The 11,813-nt window shown below is 58.3% G+C and overlaps 2 protein-coding genes across 3 annotated transcripts; one reads left to right on the top strand and one right to left on the bottom strand.

The window, feature by feature from the left end:
* Positions 1-942: 942 nt before the first annotated feature.
* On the top strand, positions 943-9,726 carry UBA7 (ubiquitin like modifier activating enzyme 7). 2 transcript variants are annotated; one of them, XM_010369564.2, is made up of 24 exons: positions 943-1,178; positions 1,265-1,433; positions 1,532-1,666; positions 1,747-1,853; positions 2,177-2,267; positions 2,372-2,507; positions 2,708-2,805; positions 2,898-3,044; positions 3,458-3,640; positions 3,821-3,928; positions 4,081-4,161; positions 4,241-4,396; positions 4,485-4,650; positions 4,730-4,935; positions 5,034-5,098; positions 5,188-5,371; positions 5,449-5,523; positions 5,774-5,957; positions 6,460-6,542; positions 6,818-6,910; positions 7,003-7,194; positions 8,763-8,855; positions 8,932-9,032; positions 9,494-9,726. In XM_010369564.2, the coding sequence occupies exons 1-24, from the start codon at positions 1,123-1,125 to the stop codon at positions 9,621-9,623; spliced, it is 3,039 nt and encodes a 1,012-aa protein (XP_010367866.1). In that variant the 5' UTR covers positions 943-1,122; the 3' UTR covers positions 9,624-9,726. The 2 variants fall into 2 exon arrangements, with proteins under 2 accessions (XP_010367866.1, XP_030795686.1); XM_030939826.1 differs by having other exon boundaries at positions 9,516-9,643.
* A 174-nt stretch (positions 9,727-9,900) lies between these two features.
* INKA1 (inka box actin regulator 1) lies at positions 9,901-11,693 on the bottom strand. The gene is made up of 2 exons (XM_010369576.2): positions 11,466-11,693; positions 9,901-10,750 (listed from the first exon to the last, which is right to left on the bottom strand). Exons 1-2 carry the CDS (start codon positions 11,514-11,516, stop codon positions 9,944-9,946), a joined length of 858 nt encoding a protein of 285 aa, XP_010367878.1. The 5' UTR covers positions 11,517-11,693; the 3' UTR covers positions 9,901-9,943.
* Positions 11,694-11,813: the final 120 nt, after the last annotated feature.

The following is an 11,813-nucleotide window of genomic DNA, read 5'->3' on the forward strand; positions in this document are numbered from 1 at the left end:
AAGTGAAAAAAAATAGACATAAGAGGTTACGTTTCGTAATTCTTTTTTTTTTTTGAGACGGAGTCTCACTCTGTCGCCCAGGCCGGACTGCAGTGGCCGGATCTCAGCTCACTGCAAGCTCCGCCTCCCGGGTTTACGCCATTCTCCTGCCTTAGCCTCCCGAGTAGCTGGGACTACAGGCGCCCGCCACCTCGCCCAGCTAGTTTTTTGTATTTTTTAGTAGAGATGGGGTTTCACCGTGTTAGCCAGGATGGTCTCGATCTCCTGACCTAGTGATCCACCCGTCTCGGCCTCCCAAAGTGCTGGGATTAAAGGCTTGAGCCACCGCACCCGGCCTTTTTTTTTTTTTTTTGAGACTGCCTCTTACTCTGTTGCCCAGGCTGGAGTATAGTGGCTTGATCTCAGCTCACTGCAACCTCCATCTCCCAAATTCAAACAATTCTCCTGCCTCAGCCTCCTGAGTAGCTGGGATTACGTGTAGGCACGTGCCACCATGCCTGGCTAATTTTTGTACTTTTAGTAGAGATGGGGTTTCACCATGTTGGCCAGGCTGGTCTCGAACTCCAGACCTCAGGCAGTCCACCCGCCTTGGCCTCCCAAAGTGTTGGGATTACAATGGTCCATCTCCCAGAGAACTGGCCCCAGGTTCCTAAGAAGGCAAAAGGACACACCTGTGAAGGGTATACAGGCCCTCTCTGCACTATTTTATTTTTTTGCAACTTCTTGCAAGTCTATAATTATTTCAAAATAAAATCTAAAAGGAAAATAAGAACGTGTGAATGTGGCTGTCCCATGCCTCCCACCCTCAGGTCTGACACTCAAAGACTGATCACCTCTTGGAGTCCTGGAACTCATCCCAGGTTTTAGACCCTGATTGGCCTGTCTGGGGCCGGAGTCTGGAGGCAGGATCAGGAGCCAGCTCAGAGCGTAGTTTCACTTTCACTTTTCTTTTCTCCAGAGGAGCCAGGAAGAGAGCTGTGACCAGCAGCGTCCCTTATTCCCTTGGCCTTGGTTCCTGTTTGCACTGGCTACAGCAGGGCACTGGACCCTACTGTCACCACCTCCTAAAAAAGGACCCTATCTCTGAGCGCTGCAGCCTACTGTTCAGCCCCAGGTTTGAGGATGGATGCCCTAGACGCTTCGAAGCTGCTGGATGAGGAGCTGTATTCAAGACAGCTGTGAGGCCCGAGGTGAGGGGTGGAGAATGGGGGATGGTTTTCAGACCTTGATCTACAACTGCTTGCCTCCTGCTTCCCATCCACAGGTATGTGCTGGGCTCACCTGCCATGCAGAGGATTCAGGGAGCCAGGGTCCTGGTGTCAGGCCTGCAGGGCCTGGGGGCTGAGGTGGCCAAGAACTTGGTCCTGATGGGTGTGGGCAGCCTTACTCTGCATGATCCTCACCCCACCTGCTGGTCTGACCTGGCTGCCCAGGTAAGTGTCCTGGGGGGCTATGGGCTGCCAGACCAAGGTGGGGGCATGGCCCAAGAGGACTCCTGTCTTTGCTCAGGCTGCACTGGCTCTCTCCCTAGTTTCTCCTCTCAGAGCAGGACTTGGAAAGGAGCAGAGCTGAGGCCTCTCAAGAGCTCTTGGCTCAGCTCAACAGAGCTGTCCAGGTCGTTGTGCACACAGGTGACATCACTGAGGACCTGCTGTTGGACTTCCAGGTCAGCTCAGGCCTGCAACCCTCAAGAGCAGGAAGGGCTGGGCAGTGGTTTTGGCCCTGCTGATCACAGTGTCCACCCAGGTGGTGGTGCTGACTGCTGCGAAGCTGGAGGAGCAGCTGAAGGTGGGTACCTTGTGCCATAAGCATGGAGTTTGCTTTCTGGCGGCTGACACCCGGGGCCTTGTGGGGTGAGTAAGACTGCCTGCCCGGCCTACCGTATTACAGCCAGCAACTGGCCCCGTGCTGTCCTCAGCTCCAGGCTTGCTCCAGTGTCCCTCCAACCAGCCTCAGGTCTATACCAGCATGCCTTTCTGATTCTGGTCCCCAGTCCTGCCCTCTGGTTCCTCCAACCTAACCTCCAGACCTGCTCCAGTAACCCTCTCAAATTCTAGTTCCCAAGCCTCTCCTTGCATTCCTTTCCCAATTCTGGCCCTCTGGCCCTGCCCTAGTATCCCCTATCCTTAAGTACAACCTGTGAGCTGCCTCAGTGACCCCTATCACCCCATCTCAGGCAGTTGTTCTGTGACTTTGGTGAGGACTTCACTGTGCAGGACCCCACAGAGGCAGAACCCCTGACAGCTGCCATCCAGCACATCTCCCAGGTGGGTGCTGAGCTGTAGGCATTCACCTGCTGACCAAGGAGAGGCTGCCAGGGCCTGTGGAAGGCAGGTCCAGGCACCCCTGAGCCAAGCCTCCTCCTACTCAGGGCTCCCCTGGAATTCTCACTCTGAGGAAAGGGGCCAATACCCACTACTTCCGTGATGGAGACTTGGTAACTTTCTCGGGAATTGAGGGAATGGTTGAGCTCAACGACTGTGATCCCCGGTCTATCCATGTGCGGGGTAAGCCAATCCCATTCCAACTCCAGGCATAGCGCCCAAGCCTCCACTGGGAGTGAGCACAGCCTGGCCCTTGGAATGGGTTCTTCTCCCTCCACCTTCTATAGGGTGCAGCAAGGTCTGGGACACAGATGCAAGATAGGATGGGGTGTGGGAACTACTCAGGCTCAAGGATCATACTGACTAGACTGGACCTCCCTCAGAGGATGGGTCCCTGGAGATTGGAGACACAACAACTTTCTCTCGGTACTTGCGTGGTGGGGCTATCACTGAAGTCAAGAGACCCAAGACTGTGAGACATGTGAGTGCAAGTGCATCTGAGGTAGGGGAGCTTGGTTGCCTTGAGGGGCCCATAGCATTCTGGACTAGACCCTGAGCCAGATGCCCTTGCAGAAGTCCCTGGACACAGCCCTGCTGCAGCCCCATGTGGTGGCCCAGAGCTCCCAGGAAGTTCACCGTGCCCACTGCCTGCATCAGGCCTTCTGTGCACTGCACAAGTTCCAGCACCTCCATGGCCGGCCACCCCAGCCCTGGGATCCTGTGAGTGGCCCTGTTGCTCCCACCCCCGGCCTCTGTCATTTATTGGGGTCCCACCTGCCAGAGGCAACAATGACCATTCACAAATCCAAGTTTGATCTTCTAACACTGCAGCCTTTAGAGTAGAGGCTGGTTCCATGGAAGTGCCAGGCACACATCCTGGGGACCCCTGCTACACCCTGACCCCTCAGATCTGTGTTGGAAGCTGCACTTAGATTAGTGAAGCCTCTTGGGCTGCTGTCTGGTACTGGACATCCTCTGGTGGTGCTGCACAGGCTGGCAGCAGGGCCACGCCTTCCCACCCAGGCTTCTGCTTCCTCTTCTATGGAACAGGGTGGATGGAGGGTGGCTGGAAGGATTTGAGTCAGGAGTAGAGCTCAGGCTGGGGCTACTATGCCACAGAGTCCTACCAACAGGTTGATGCAGAGACTGTGGTGGGCCTGGCCCAGGACCTGGAACCACTGAAGTGGACAGAGGAAGAGCCACTGGAACAGCCACTAGATGAGGCCCTAGTGCGGACAGTCGCCCTAAGCAGTGCAGGTGTCTTGAGCCCTATGGTGGCCATGCTGGGTGCAGTAGCTGCCCAGGAAGTGCTGAAGGTAGGCACAGGCATAGGTGTGGGGGGTACTGGGAAGATGTGGAGATCGGTGTGTGTGTCAGAGGGCACCCAGCACCAGAGAGCAGCCCTGGAGGCTTCACCAACCTGGGTGTAGCCTCCAGCCAGGATCTGAAGGGGTCAGGAGGTGGCAGCAGTGCCTAGCCTGAAGTGCTGCCCCTAGGCAATCTCCAGGAAGTTCATGCCTCTGGACCAGTGGCTTTACTTTGATGCCCTCGATTGTCTTCCGGAAGATGGGGAGCTCCTTCCCAGTCCTGAGGACTGTGCGCCGGTGAGAGCCTGGGATAGGGGTACAAGCCTTGTCTAAAATCAGGACTAGGGGAGAAGCATGAGGAATGCCCTCCCGGTCCTGATTCAGAAAACTCATTGTAAGAAGAAGATGCAGGCCAGTAGCCATCACTGACCCCTATCTCTGTCCCCTAGAGAGGCAGCCGCTATGATGGGCAAATTGCAGTGTTTGGGGCTGGTTTTCAGGAGAAACTGAGCCGCCAGCACTACCTCCTGGTGAGCTGTGGGATGAGACTGGGAGTGCCTTTGGAAGAGCCAGCCCAGCCTCTCTGGCTAAGGCTGTTCCTGCCAATAGGTGGGTGCTGGTGCCATTGGTTGTGAGCTGCTCAAAGTCTTTGCCCTAGTGGGACTGGGAGCCAGGAACAGCGGGGGCTTGACTGTTGTCGACATGGACCACATAGAGCGCTCCAATCTCAGCCGTCAGTTCCTCTTCAGGTCCCAGGACATTGGTGTGAGTGCTGATCCCTCCCCACACTCCTGCATCCCAGACCGTCCTCCCATACAGCTTCCTACCCAACATCTTCCTGCCGTCTTCCCAGAGACCCAAGGCAGAGGTGGCTGCAGCAGCTGCCCGGCGCCTGAACCCAGACTTACAGGTGATCCCGCTTACCTACCCACTGGATCCCACCACAGAGCACATCTATGGGGATAACTTTTTCTCCCATGTGGATGGCGTGGCTGCCGCCCTGGACAGTTTCCAGGCCCGTGAGTACTTGACTTTAGAGGTCAGTCCCTTGTCCACAGCTGTGCCAGCCCCACTTCTGACCTGCTGCTGCCTTGCCAGGGCACTATGTAGCTGCTCGTTGCACCCACTATCTGAAGCCACTGCTGGAGGCAGGCACGTTGGGCACCCGGGGCAGTGCTAAAGTATTCATGCCACATGTGACTGAGGCCTACAGAGCCCCTGCCTCAGCTACAGCTTCTGAGGATGCCCCCTACCCTGTCTGTACCGTGCGGCACTTCCCTAGCACAGCCGAGCACACCTTGCAGGTAGGAAGCACCCTGGAGACTCCCACCCTACCCAGCTCAGCCCTCAGCTACAGACCTATTCTCCACCTGACACCTCATTCTTCCTCCCTCCTCCACAGTGGGCCCGGGATGAGTTTGAGGGACTCTTCCGACGGTCTGCAGAGACCATCAACCACCACCAACAGTAAGGCCACCAACAGAGGCAGATAGGAGTCCAGGGCTCCAAGTACGAGTCTGCAGGACTCAGTCTCACACTTCCTCCTCTCTCTGCAGGGCACACACTTCCCTGGCAGACATGGATGGGCCACAGACACTCACTTTACTGAAGCCGGTGCTTGGGGTCCTGAGAGTGCGTCCACAGAACTGGCAAGACTGTGTGGCGTGGGCTCTTGGCCACTGGAAACTATGCTTCCATTATGGCATCAAACAGCTGCTGAGGCACTTCCCACCTAATAAAGTGTGTGGCTAGGGGTTGGGATGCTGGGGGCTCAGAGGGACCAGACTGAGCCCAGCAGCTTCTACTTACCTACCTAGGTGCTTGAGGATGGAACTCCCTTCTGGTCGGGTCCCAAACAGTGTCCCCAGCCCTTGGAGTTTGACACCAACCAAGTGAGTGGGATTCCCTAGGGAGCTCCAAGATAGAGATGTGGCCCCTCAGAGCAGAGGTTGGCATTTCTGCATTCTGCAGAGATGCACAGATGCCCAGAGAGAGCCATGCTTGTGCACATATGGGTGTCTACATGTGAGGCAAAGGCAGGCACTCAAACAGATCCACAAATGGACAGTGACCCCCACCCCATGCACCCATACATGCTCACTCACACCCATGCCTCTGCTCCTGTTCTTGGTCTGGCTGCAGGACATGCACCTCCTCTACGTACTGGCAGCTGCCAACCTGTATGCCCAGATGCATGGGCTGCCTGGCTCACAGGACTCAACTGCACTCAGGGAGCTGCTGAAGCTGCTGCCACAGCCTGACCCCCAACAGATGGCCCCCATCTTTGCTAGTAATCTAGAGCTGGCTTCGGCTTCTGCTGAGTTTGGTGAGGCTCCTGGCCCTGGCCCCCCATGCTGTCTTTCAAAGGCCTGAACCTGTCCTGTCCTCAGCCTGTGCTGCAGAAGGAAGATAGGCCCAAGGGGATCTACAGCCAATTCGCTACCTCTCAGGCCTCCTAACCTCACTCCTCCATAGTTTCAGGCTTATCCTCTGGTCCCTCAGTGGGTCTTCTCCCTGCTGCCTACCCCACATCCCAGTTCTTGTGGCAGATTCTTGGCAAAATAAATAAGTAAATAAATACATTGGCTCCTGGGGAGTGCCTAGCTATGGCCTGCAGGTGAGGACAGAGTCACAGAGGTCATGCATGCACATGGGTGAAGACTGGGGCTTCTAGAGGGGAGATTGTAGCATTAATTAAGGGGGCTTCTTGATTTGATCAGGGAATAGTAAGTGACAGGCTTGGCAAAGACCAAGAATAGGCACAGGGCTCCAGGAAGAGTGCAGGAGACAGGGGCTAAGGACTGCCTCAACATGCCCTCCCCTGACAGGCCCTGAGCAGCTGAAGGAACTGAACAAAGCCCTGGAAGTCTGGACTGTGGGCCCTCCCTTGAAACCTCTGATGTTTGAGAAGGTGGGAGCCCAGGTGGCAGTGAGGAGCGGGGCTGGGGAGTTTGTGGAGAAAAGTCAGGAGCTAATAAGGTAGTTTTGGAGCCCCTTGGCCTGAATTCTCCCAGCAAGGCCCTGGAAGCAGCTCACATTCCCTGAACCTCAGCCTGTCTGATCAAGAGGAGATGGGGGGCACCCCCCTGCCACAGAACTGCGTGGAGACCTGTGCAGTGGCACACAGTGGGCCATGGTGAGGGGCACAGCTGCAGTGTTAACACCACTTTGACTTGGGCCTTACAGGATGATGACAGCAACTTCCATGTGGACTTTGTGGCAGCGGCAGCCAGCCTGCGATGTCAGAACTATGGGATTCCACCGGTCAACCGTGCCCAGGTAACCCCACCCCTTGAGGCTCTGGCCTGGAGGTGGGGGCCAAACCCTGGCCCTACCACTTAGGACCACACAAAATCTCTTGTCCTTGGCAGAGTAAGCGAATTGTGGGCCAGATTATCCCAGCCATTGCCACCACTACAGCAGCCGTGGCAGGCCTGTTGGCGCTGGAGCTGTATAAGGTGGTAGGTGGGCCACGGCCTCGTAGTGCCTTTCGCCACAGCTACCTACATCTGGCTGAAAACTACCTCATCCGCTATATGCCTTTTGCCCCAGCCATCCAGACGGTGAGCCCATGATACCCCACCCTTAGACCCACTAGGCCTAGGTTTCCCCTGCACCTGCCCACACAGGCCCCAATCTAGCTGCCAGCTCTCACTGAGACTCAGACTGTGCAGGAGTCCTGAAGACTCCCTCCAGCCTTCTTCCTGCTATGAAGCCAGGCTGGGACCCTTCAGACACAGGAAGCAGCCGTCAGCCATCCCCACCCCCAACCCTCCAAAGCCCAGGATCTGGGGGAGCTGCAGCTTTAACTCATTAGTGGAGCCAGACATCCCCTACAGTCCCCTCCTTCCTTGGAGTACCCCTGAAGGGTAGGTGGTGGGGAGGGGACTAGGGCCTCAGCCCCAGAAAGAGTCTAGCTTCCCCCTGCATGGTACGGGGGCCCTGGCCTACCTCCTGCAAGCTGAGTTAAAGGGTAACAGGCTTGCCACTAGAGGTGTGGGGTCTGCAGCCCTGAGTGTGTTTGTGTCACAGGTGTGAGTGCAACCGGGGTCTGGGCATCCCTGGAGTGTGGGTATGGAAGGAGCAAGTTTGCACATCTGTGTGTCAGATGGGAGTGCAGGGCTCCCATCTTCCTGTGTCCTCAATGTGGGTCTGCATGGAGATACACGTGGGCATACATGTGTGTGTTCCTGGGCTTGTGGGGATTTGTGTTCTTGTGACTGCAGGGCTGTGAATGCCTCCAGCCATGTGCTTGGGCTCGGCAGTTGGCATTTCCTTGGGGCAAGGATGGGGGTAGAAGGAATGCCCTCACGAGGGGAGAGAGCAGAGGTCATGGGCCAGCACTGGGCTTCTGCTGAGCAGCCTGGGATCCCTCTGGACATAGTACACAGAGCCCCTTTGTTAAGGCACCCTGCCTCTAACCAGCACACAGGTTGCCTTTGTCCATGGAGTGGAGCGGGGCAAGGAGAAGCCCCCATCTCACCTCTTGCCTAGTCTCAGCTTGACCCCAGTGTTTTCTTGGGGGCTGATAGGCACCCCCTGTCCTTGTCTGTAGATACCTGCTAGCTGCCCTTCTGTCCTTAGCTCTAGGTACCAGAACCCCAAGACTATTAGAAGGAAAGAGGGGACAGGAGGAGGAAGCCTGTATACATTGTATCCCTGCTGGGGTCTCTGGGACAGTGGGGCCCTGGTGGTCACTGTGGCCTTTGCCCGTGTCCCAATGAGTAGCCCAAGGCACTGGCAGTACATATAAGATTGGGGGACAGGATGTGCCCCTCAGCTCCCAGCCTTGTCTTTGAGGAACAAGCAGCTTTATCAGAGGCTGCAGGGGCCCTGCTCTGGGTTTCCTCAGGAAGCACCACCCCCTCATCCCCCACCCTCACGACCGGCCCATGTGATGGATCGTCTGTTTCCCTGTGCGGGCCCCATAGCCCCATTTCCTGTGCTGGCCCCAGCCTGGGCGGGGAGGGGGCTGAGACTCTGGGCCCAGATCCCACCTCCCCCCCACCCTCCACCCCTTGGCTCCTGCTTCCTGCTAGTCCAGCTCTTCCCCTAGGAAAGGCTGCTGGTAACTGGGATGGTGGTTGGGGGTAGGTAAGAAGTCTCTCACTCCTCCTCTACCTCATTCCAGTTCCATCACCTGAAGTGGACCTGTTGGGACCGTCTGAAGGTACCAGCTGGGCAGCCTGAGAGGACCCTGGAGTTGCTGCTGGCTCATCTTCAGGTGTGCCCTCTCCCTACCCCAACCCCCAGGCTCAGCCCAGCCCGGCCCAGCTGGTGTCTGACCTTTCTCCCTCTAGGAGCAGCACGGGTTGAGGGTGAGGATGCTGCTGCATGGCCCAGCCCTGCTCTATTCCGCCAGATGGCCGCCTGAAAAGCAGGCCCAGCGCCTGCCCCTCAGGTGAGCCCACCCGGGGCTTTAGACAGGCCCCACCAGTCCCTGGAGGCTGGGGCTAGGGCCCACACAGTCTTTTGTCTTCCCAGCCCCATTCTGGGCTCCTCACACCTTCCCAAGCATTCTTTCGCCAAATGGAGCCAGCAAAAAAGGCTGGAGGTGGGGTGAGGGCCGAGAGCCTGAGGAGGAGTCTTCAGGAGCTGCCTACTTGGCCAGCCCCACGGGCTCCCCACATGCTTCACAGCCCCCCTTTCACAGCCCACTCCCAAGGGACCCATAGCTTCCTGCCTCCTGCTTGCCTCACCAGCTGCTCCTAAAATAGTTTCAGATGTTTCCTGTCTTGAGTAGCTCCTGCTCCTGGCTTGGGCTCCTGACGGCCTGCCAGCACCCTCTCTAGTCCATGCCAGGCTGCCCACTGCCTGCCACTGCTCACCTCTCCAATCTCCCCTAAACCCCACCCCCACCAGGGTGACAGAACTGGTTCAGCAGGTGACAGGCCAGATACTTGCTCCTGGGCTGCGAGTGTTGGTGCTGAAGCTGAGCTGTGAGGGTGAAGAGGAGGACACTGCCTTCCCACCTCTGCACTATGAGCTGTGACAAGGCAGCCACCCCGTCACCTAGCTCAATGGAGCCCTGGATCCCAAGCCCTGCATTGTAAGCCCAGAGTAGGCACTCAATAAATGCTTGTTGAAGGAAGGCATAGTGGAGAGGATGGATGATAGAACACAGTGCACTAATGTACACAGGTGTGACATGGGCATGACAGGGACCTTCACACAGAGACAAAAAGCTCTTCAGAAGATTTGTCTGCCTGGGCAGTGCCTCACAGGGCTGGGGCTGCCTCTTAGTGCCTCAGGGGTATGAAGCCAGGATAGTCTAGAAAAAAGGCTTTTATTGTCCCAGGCTGGAGGGCAGGGTCAGAGGTAGCTGACATCATTGCAGATGATGGGCTGGCGACTACGGCAGCTCATGAGGGCTGCGAAGCGTGAGACATCCGCAGGCAGTTCAGGTTCTGGGCGAGGTGGGCATGACAGCCGCTTTCCTGCCATAGCTGTCCGCCGAGCCCTGGCCAGCCGGCGCCGAAGCTGCTCGGAGAGGCCAAGCAGGAACTGAGGGGGCCGAGCATGGGCACGGTGCCCACTTCCGTCACCTCCTTCACTCCCTGTCTCAGGCAGCTCCATCCAGTTGTGCACCAAGTCAGCAAAGCAATTGTCCCCCAGTACCAGGGGCTGGCGACTGCGACCCCTATTCAGTAGGGCTGCTGTCCAGTCCTCTGCTTCCAGTCCCTGCCAGTGCTCCAGGCAGGCGTCTGGGGTGGACTTGGGCCGTGGACGGTGGACAGGTGGTACACTGGCTACAGGGGCCCTGCTGGGCATGGGGAGGCCACTGACTGAGAGGCGCTGCCTACGAAGGGGCTGTGCTGAGGGTGCTGGGCGCTGGGGAACAGGTAGTTCTTCCTCTCGCCATGTGCTGCCTGACACCTCCGAGAAGCCAGAGTCCCAGTCCAGGGCATGTTCCCTGGGGCCTCCCAAGGCTGCACCCCTGTCTTCTGTCACCACTGCTGCTTCCTCCTCCTCTTCCTCCTCCTCCACACAGCAGACTGAGTCCTCTTCCAAGGCACCTGAGGCCCTAAGCTGGTGGCTGGGCTGCACATCTGGGCCAGTTTGGGGGGTTGGCTGCAGGGGACCAGGCATCGGGGGTGAGCCTGTGTCCCGACCACACAACTGAGGGGAAGAGAGGGCAGAAGTCAGAGAGGTATCACTTGTCACCAGGTCAGCCCAGAGTACAGAGGATCCAGGAAGGTTAGATAGGCCTGCTGGCCTGGGCAGCAGGGTGCTAGTGAGCACAGGGCAGGCATAGGGGTGCTGGCACTCGAAGCTGGTGTGGTTCTCATTCACCGACCTGGTGGCAGTCCGGCAGGCTGCAGCACGCAGGGCTGGGCAAGTCGACACCCGCCACCAGGGCGGGCGGGCAGGCAGGGTTGTGGGTCTGAGCAGGGAAGTAGGTCCTGCCCAAGACTGGAGGGGGATTCAGCTCCCAAAGCCCAAAGCGTCTTTCACAGAAAGAGCGCTTGCTAGATGAGGGGTAGAGAAGGGAGGCATAGGCCAGCCTAAAGTAGGGGGCGTTCACAGCAGTGCTTAGCACCTCGTTAGTCCCTTGCTGCCCCATGCCCCACCCCCAAAGAAGTCCCCCTTCCACTCTCTCCTCCCGCGCCGTTCCAGCAGCACGGCCAGCTGGATGCTGTTATCTGATGCTCAGAGCAGTTCCCAACCCTCCGAAACCCGACGCGGACCATCTGAGCCATATGCGCCGCGCCGCCCCCATCCCGCCTCGGACGGGCACGCTGCAGCCACCCCGCATCCGTCTGCTGTTCCGGCCGGGCAGCAGCCTGGCACCCCGCACACGTCCTCCCTAACCGCACCCGCTCCCGAGCCTCACCAGTTCCCAGCGGAGCTGGCTGAGGAAGCTGTCAAGCCGAGCGCTGTGCATGTCCGTGCCGGGGCCCCCACCGAGCCTACAGGCTCCTCTTGGAACCCCGGTGGAGCCGCGCAGAGAGGGCTGGGCGAGCCGGCCAGCGGCGCCCTCAGCCTCCGCCTGGCTGCGCGGCTCCTCGCTCTCCGTAGCTCCCACCGCCGCCGCCCCGACATCTGGCAGCCGCGCCCCGCCCCGGCCCGGCGGCCAAAGGGGGAGGGGCTAAAACCCGGCGTCCCTCCCGACTCCGCCGCGGTTCTTGTGGGGAAGGGCGGGGTCGTAGCTGGAAGCCGGACGGGGTCGGGCCCGGGATAC

This window comes from Rhinopithecus roxellana, chromosome 1, assembly GCF_007565055.1.
Source record: "Rhinopithecus roxellana isolate Shanxi Qingling chromosome 1, ASM756505v1, whole genome shotgun sequence".
NCBI classification, from domain to species: Eukaryota; Metazoa; Chordata; class Mammalia; order Primates; family Cercopithecidae; genus Rhinopithecus; species Rhinopithecus roxellana.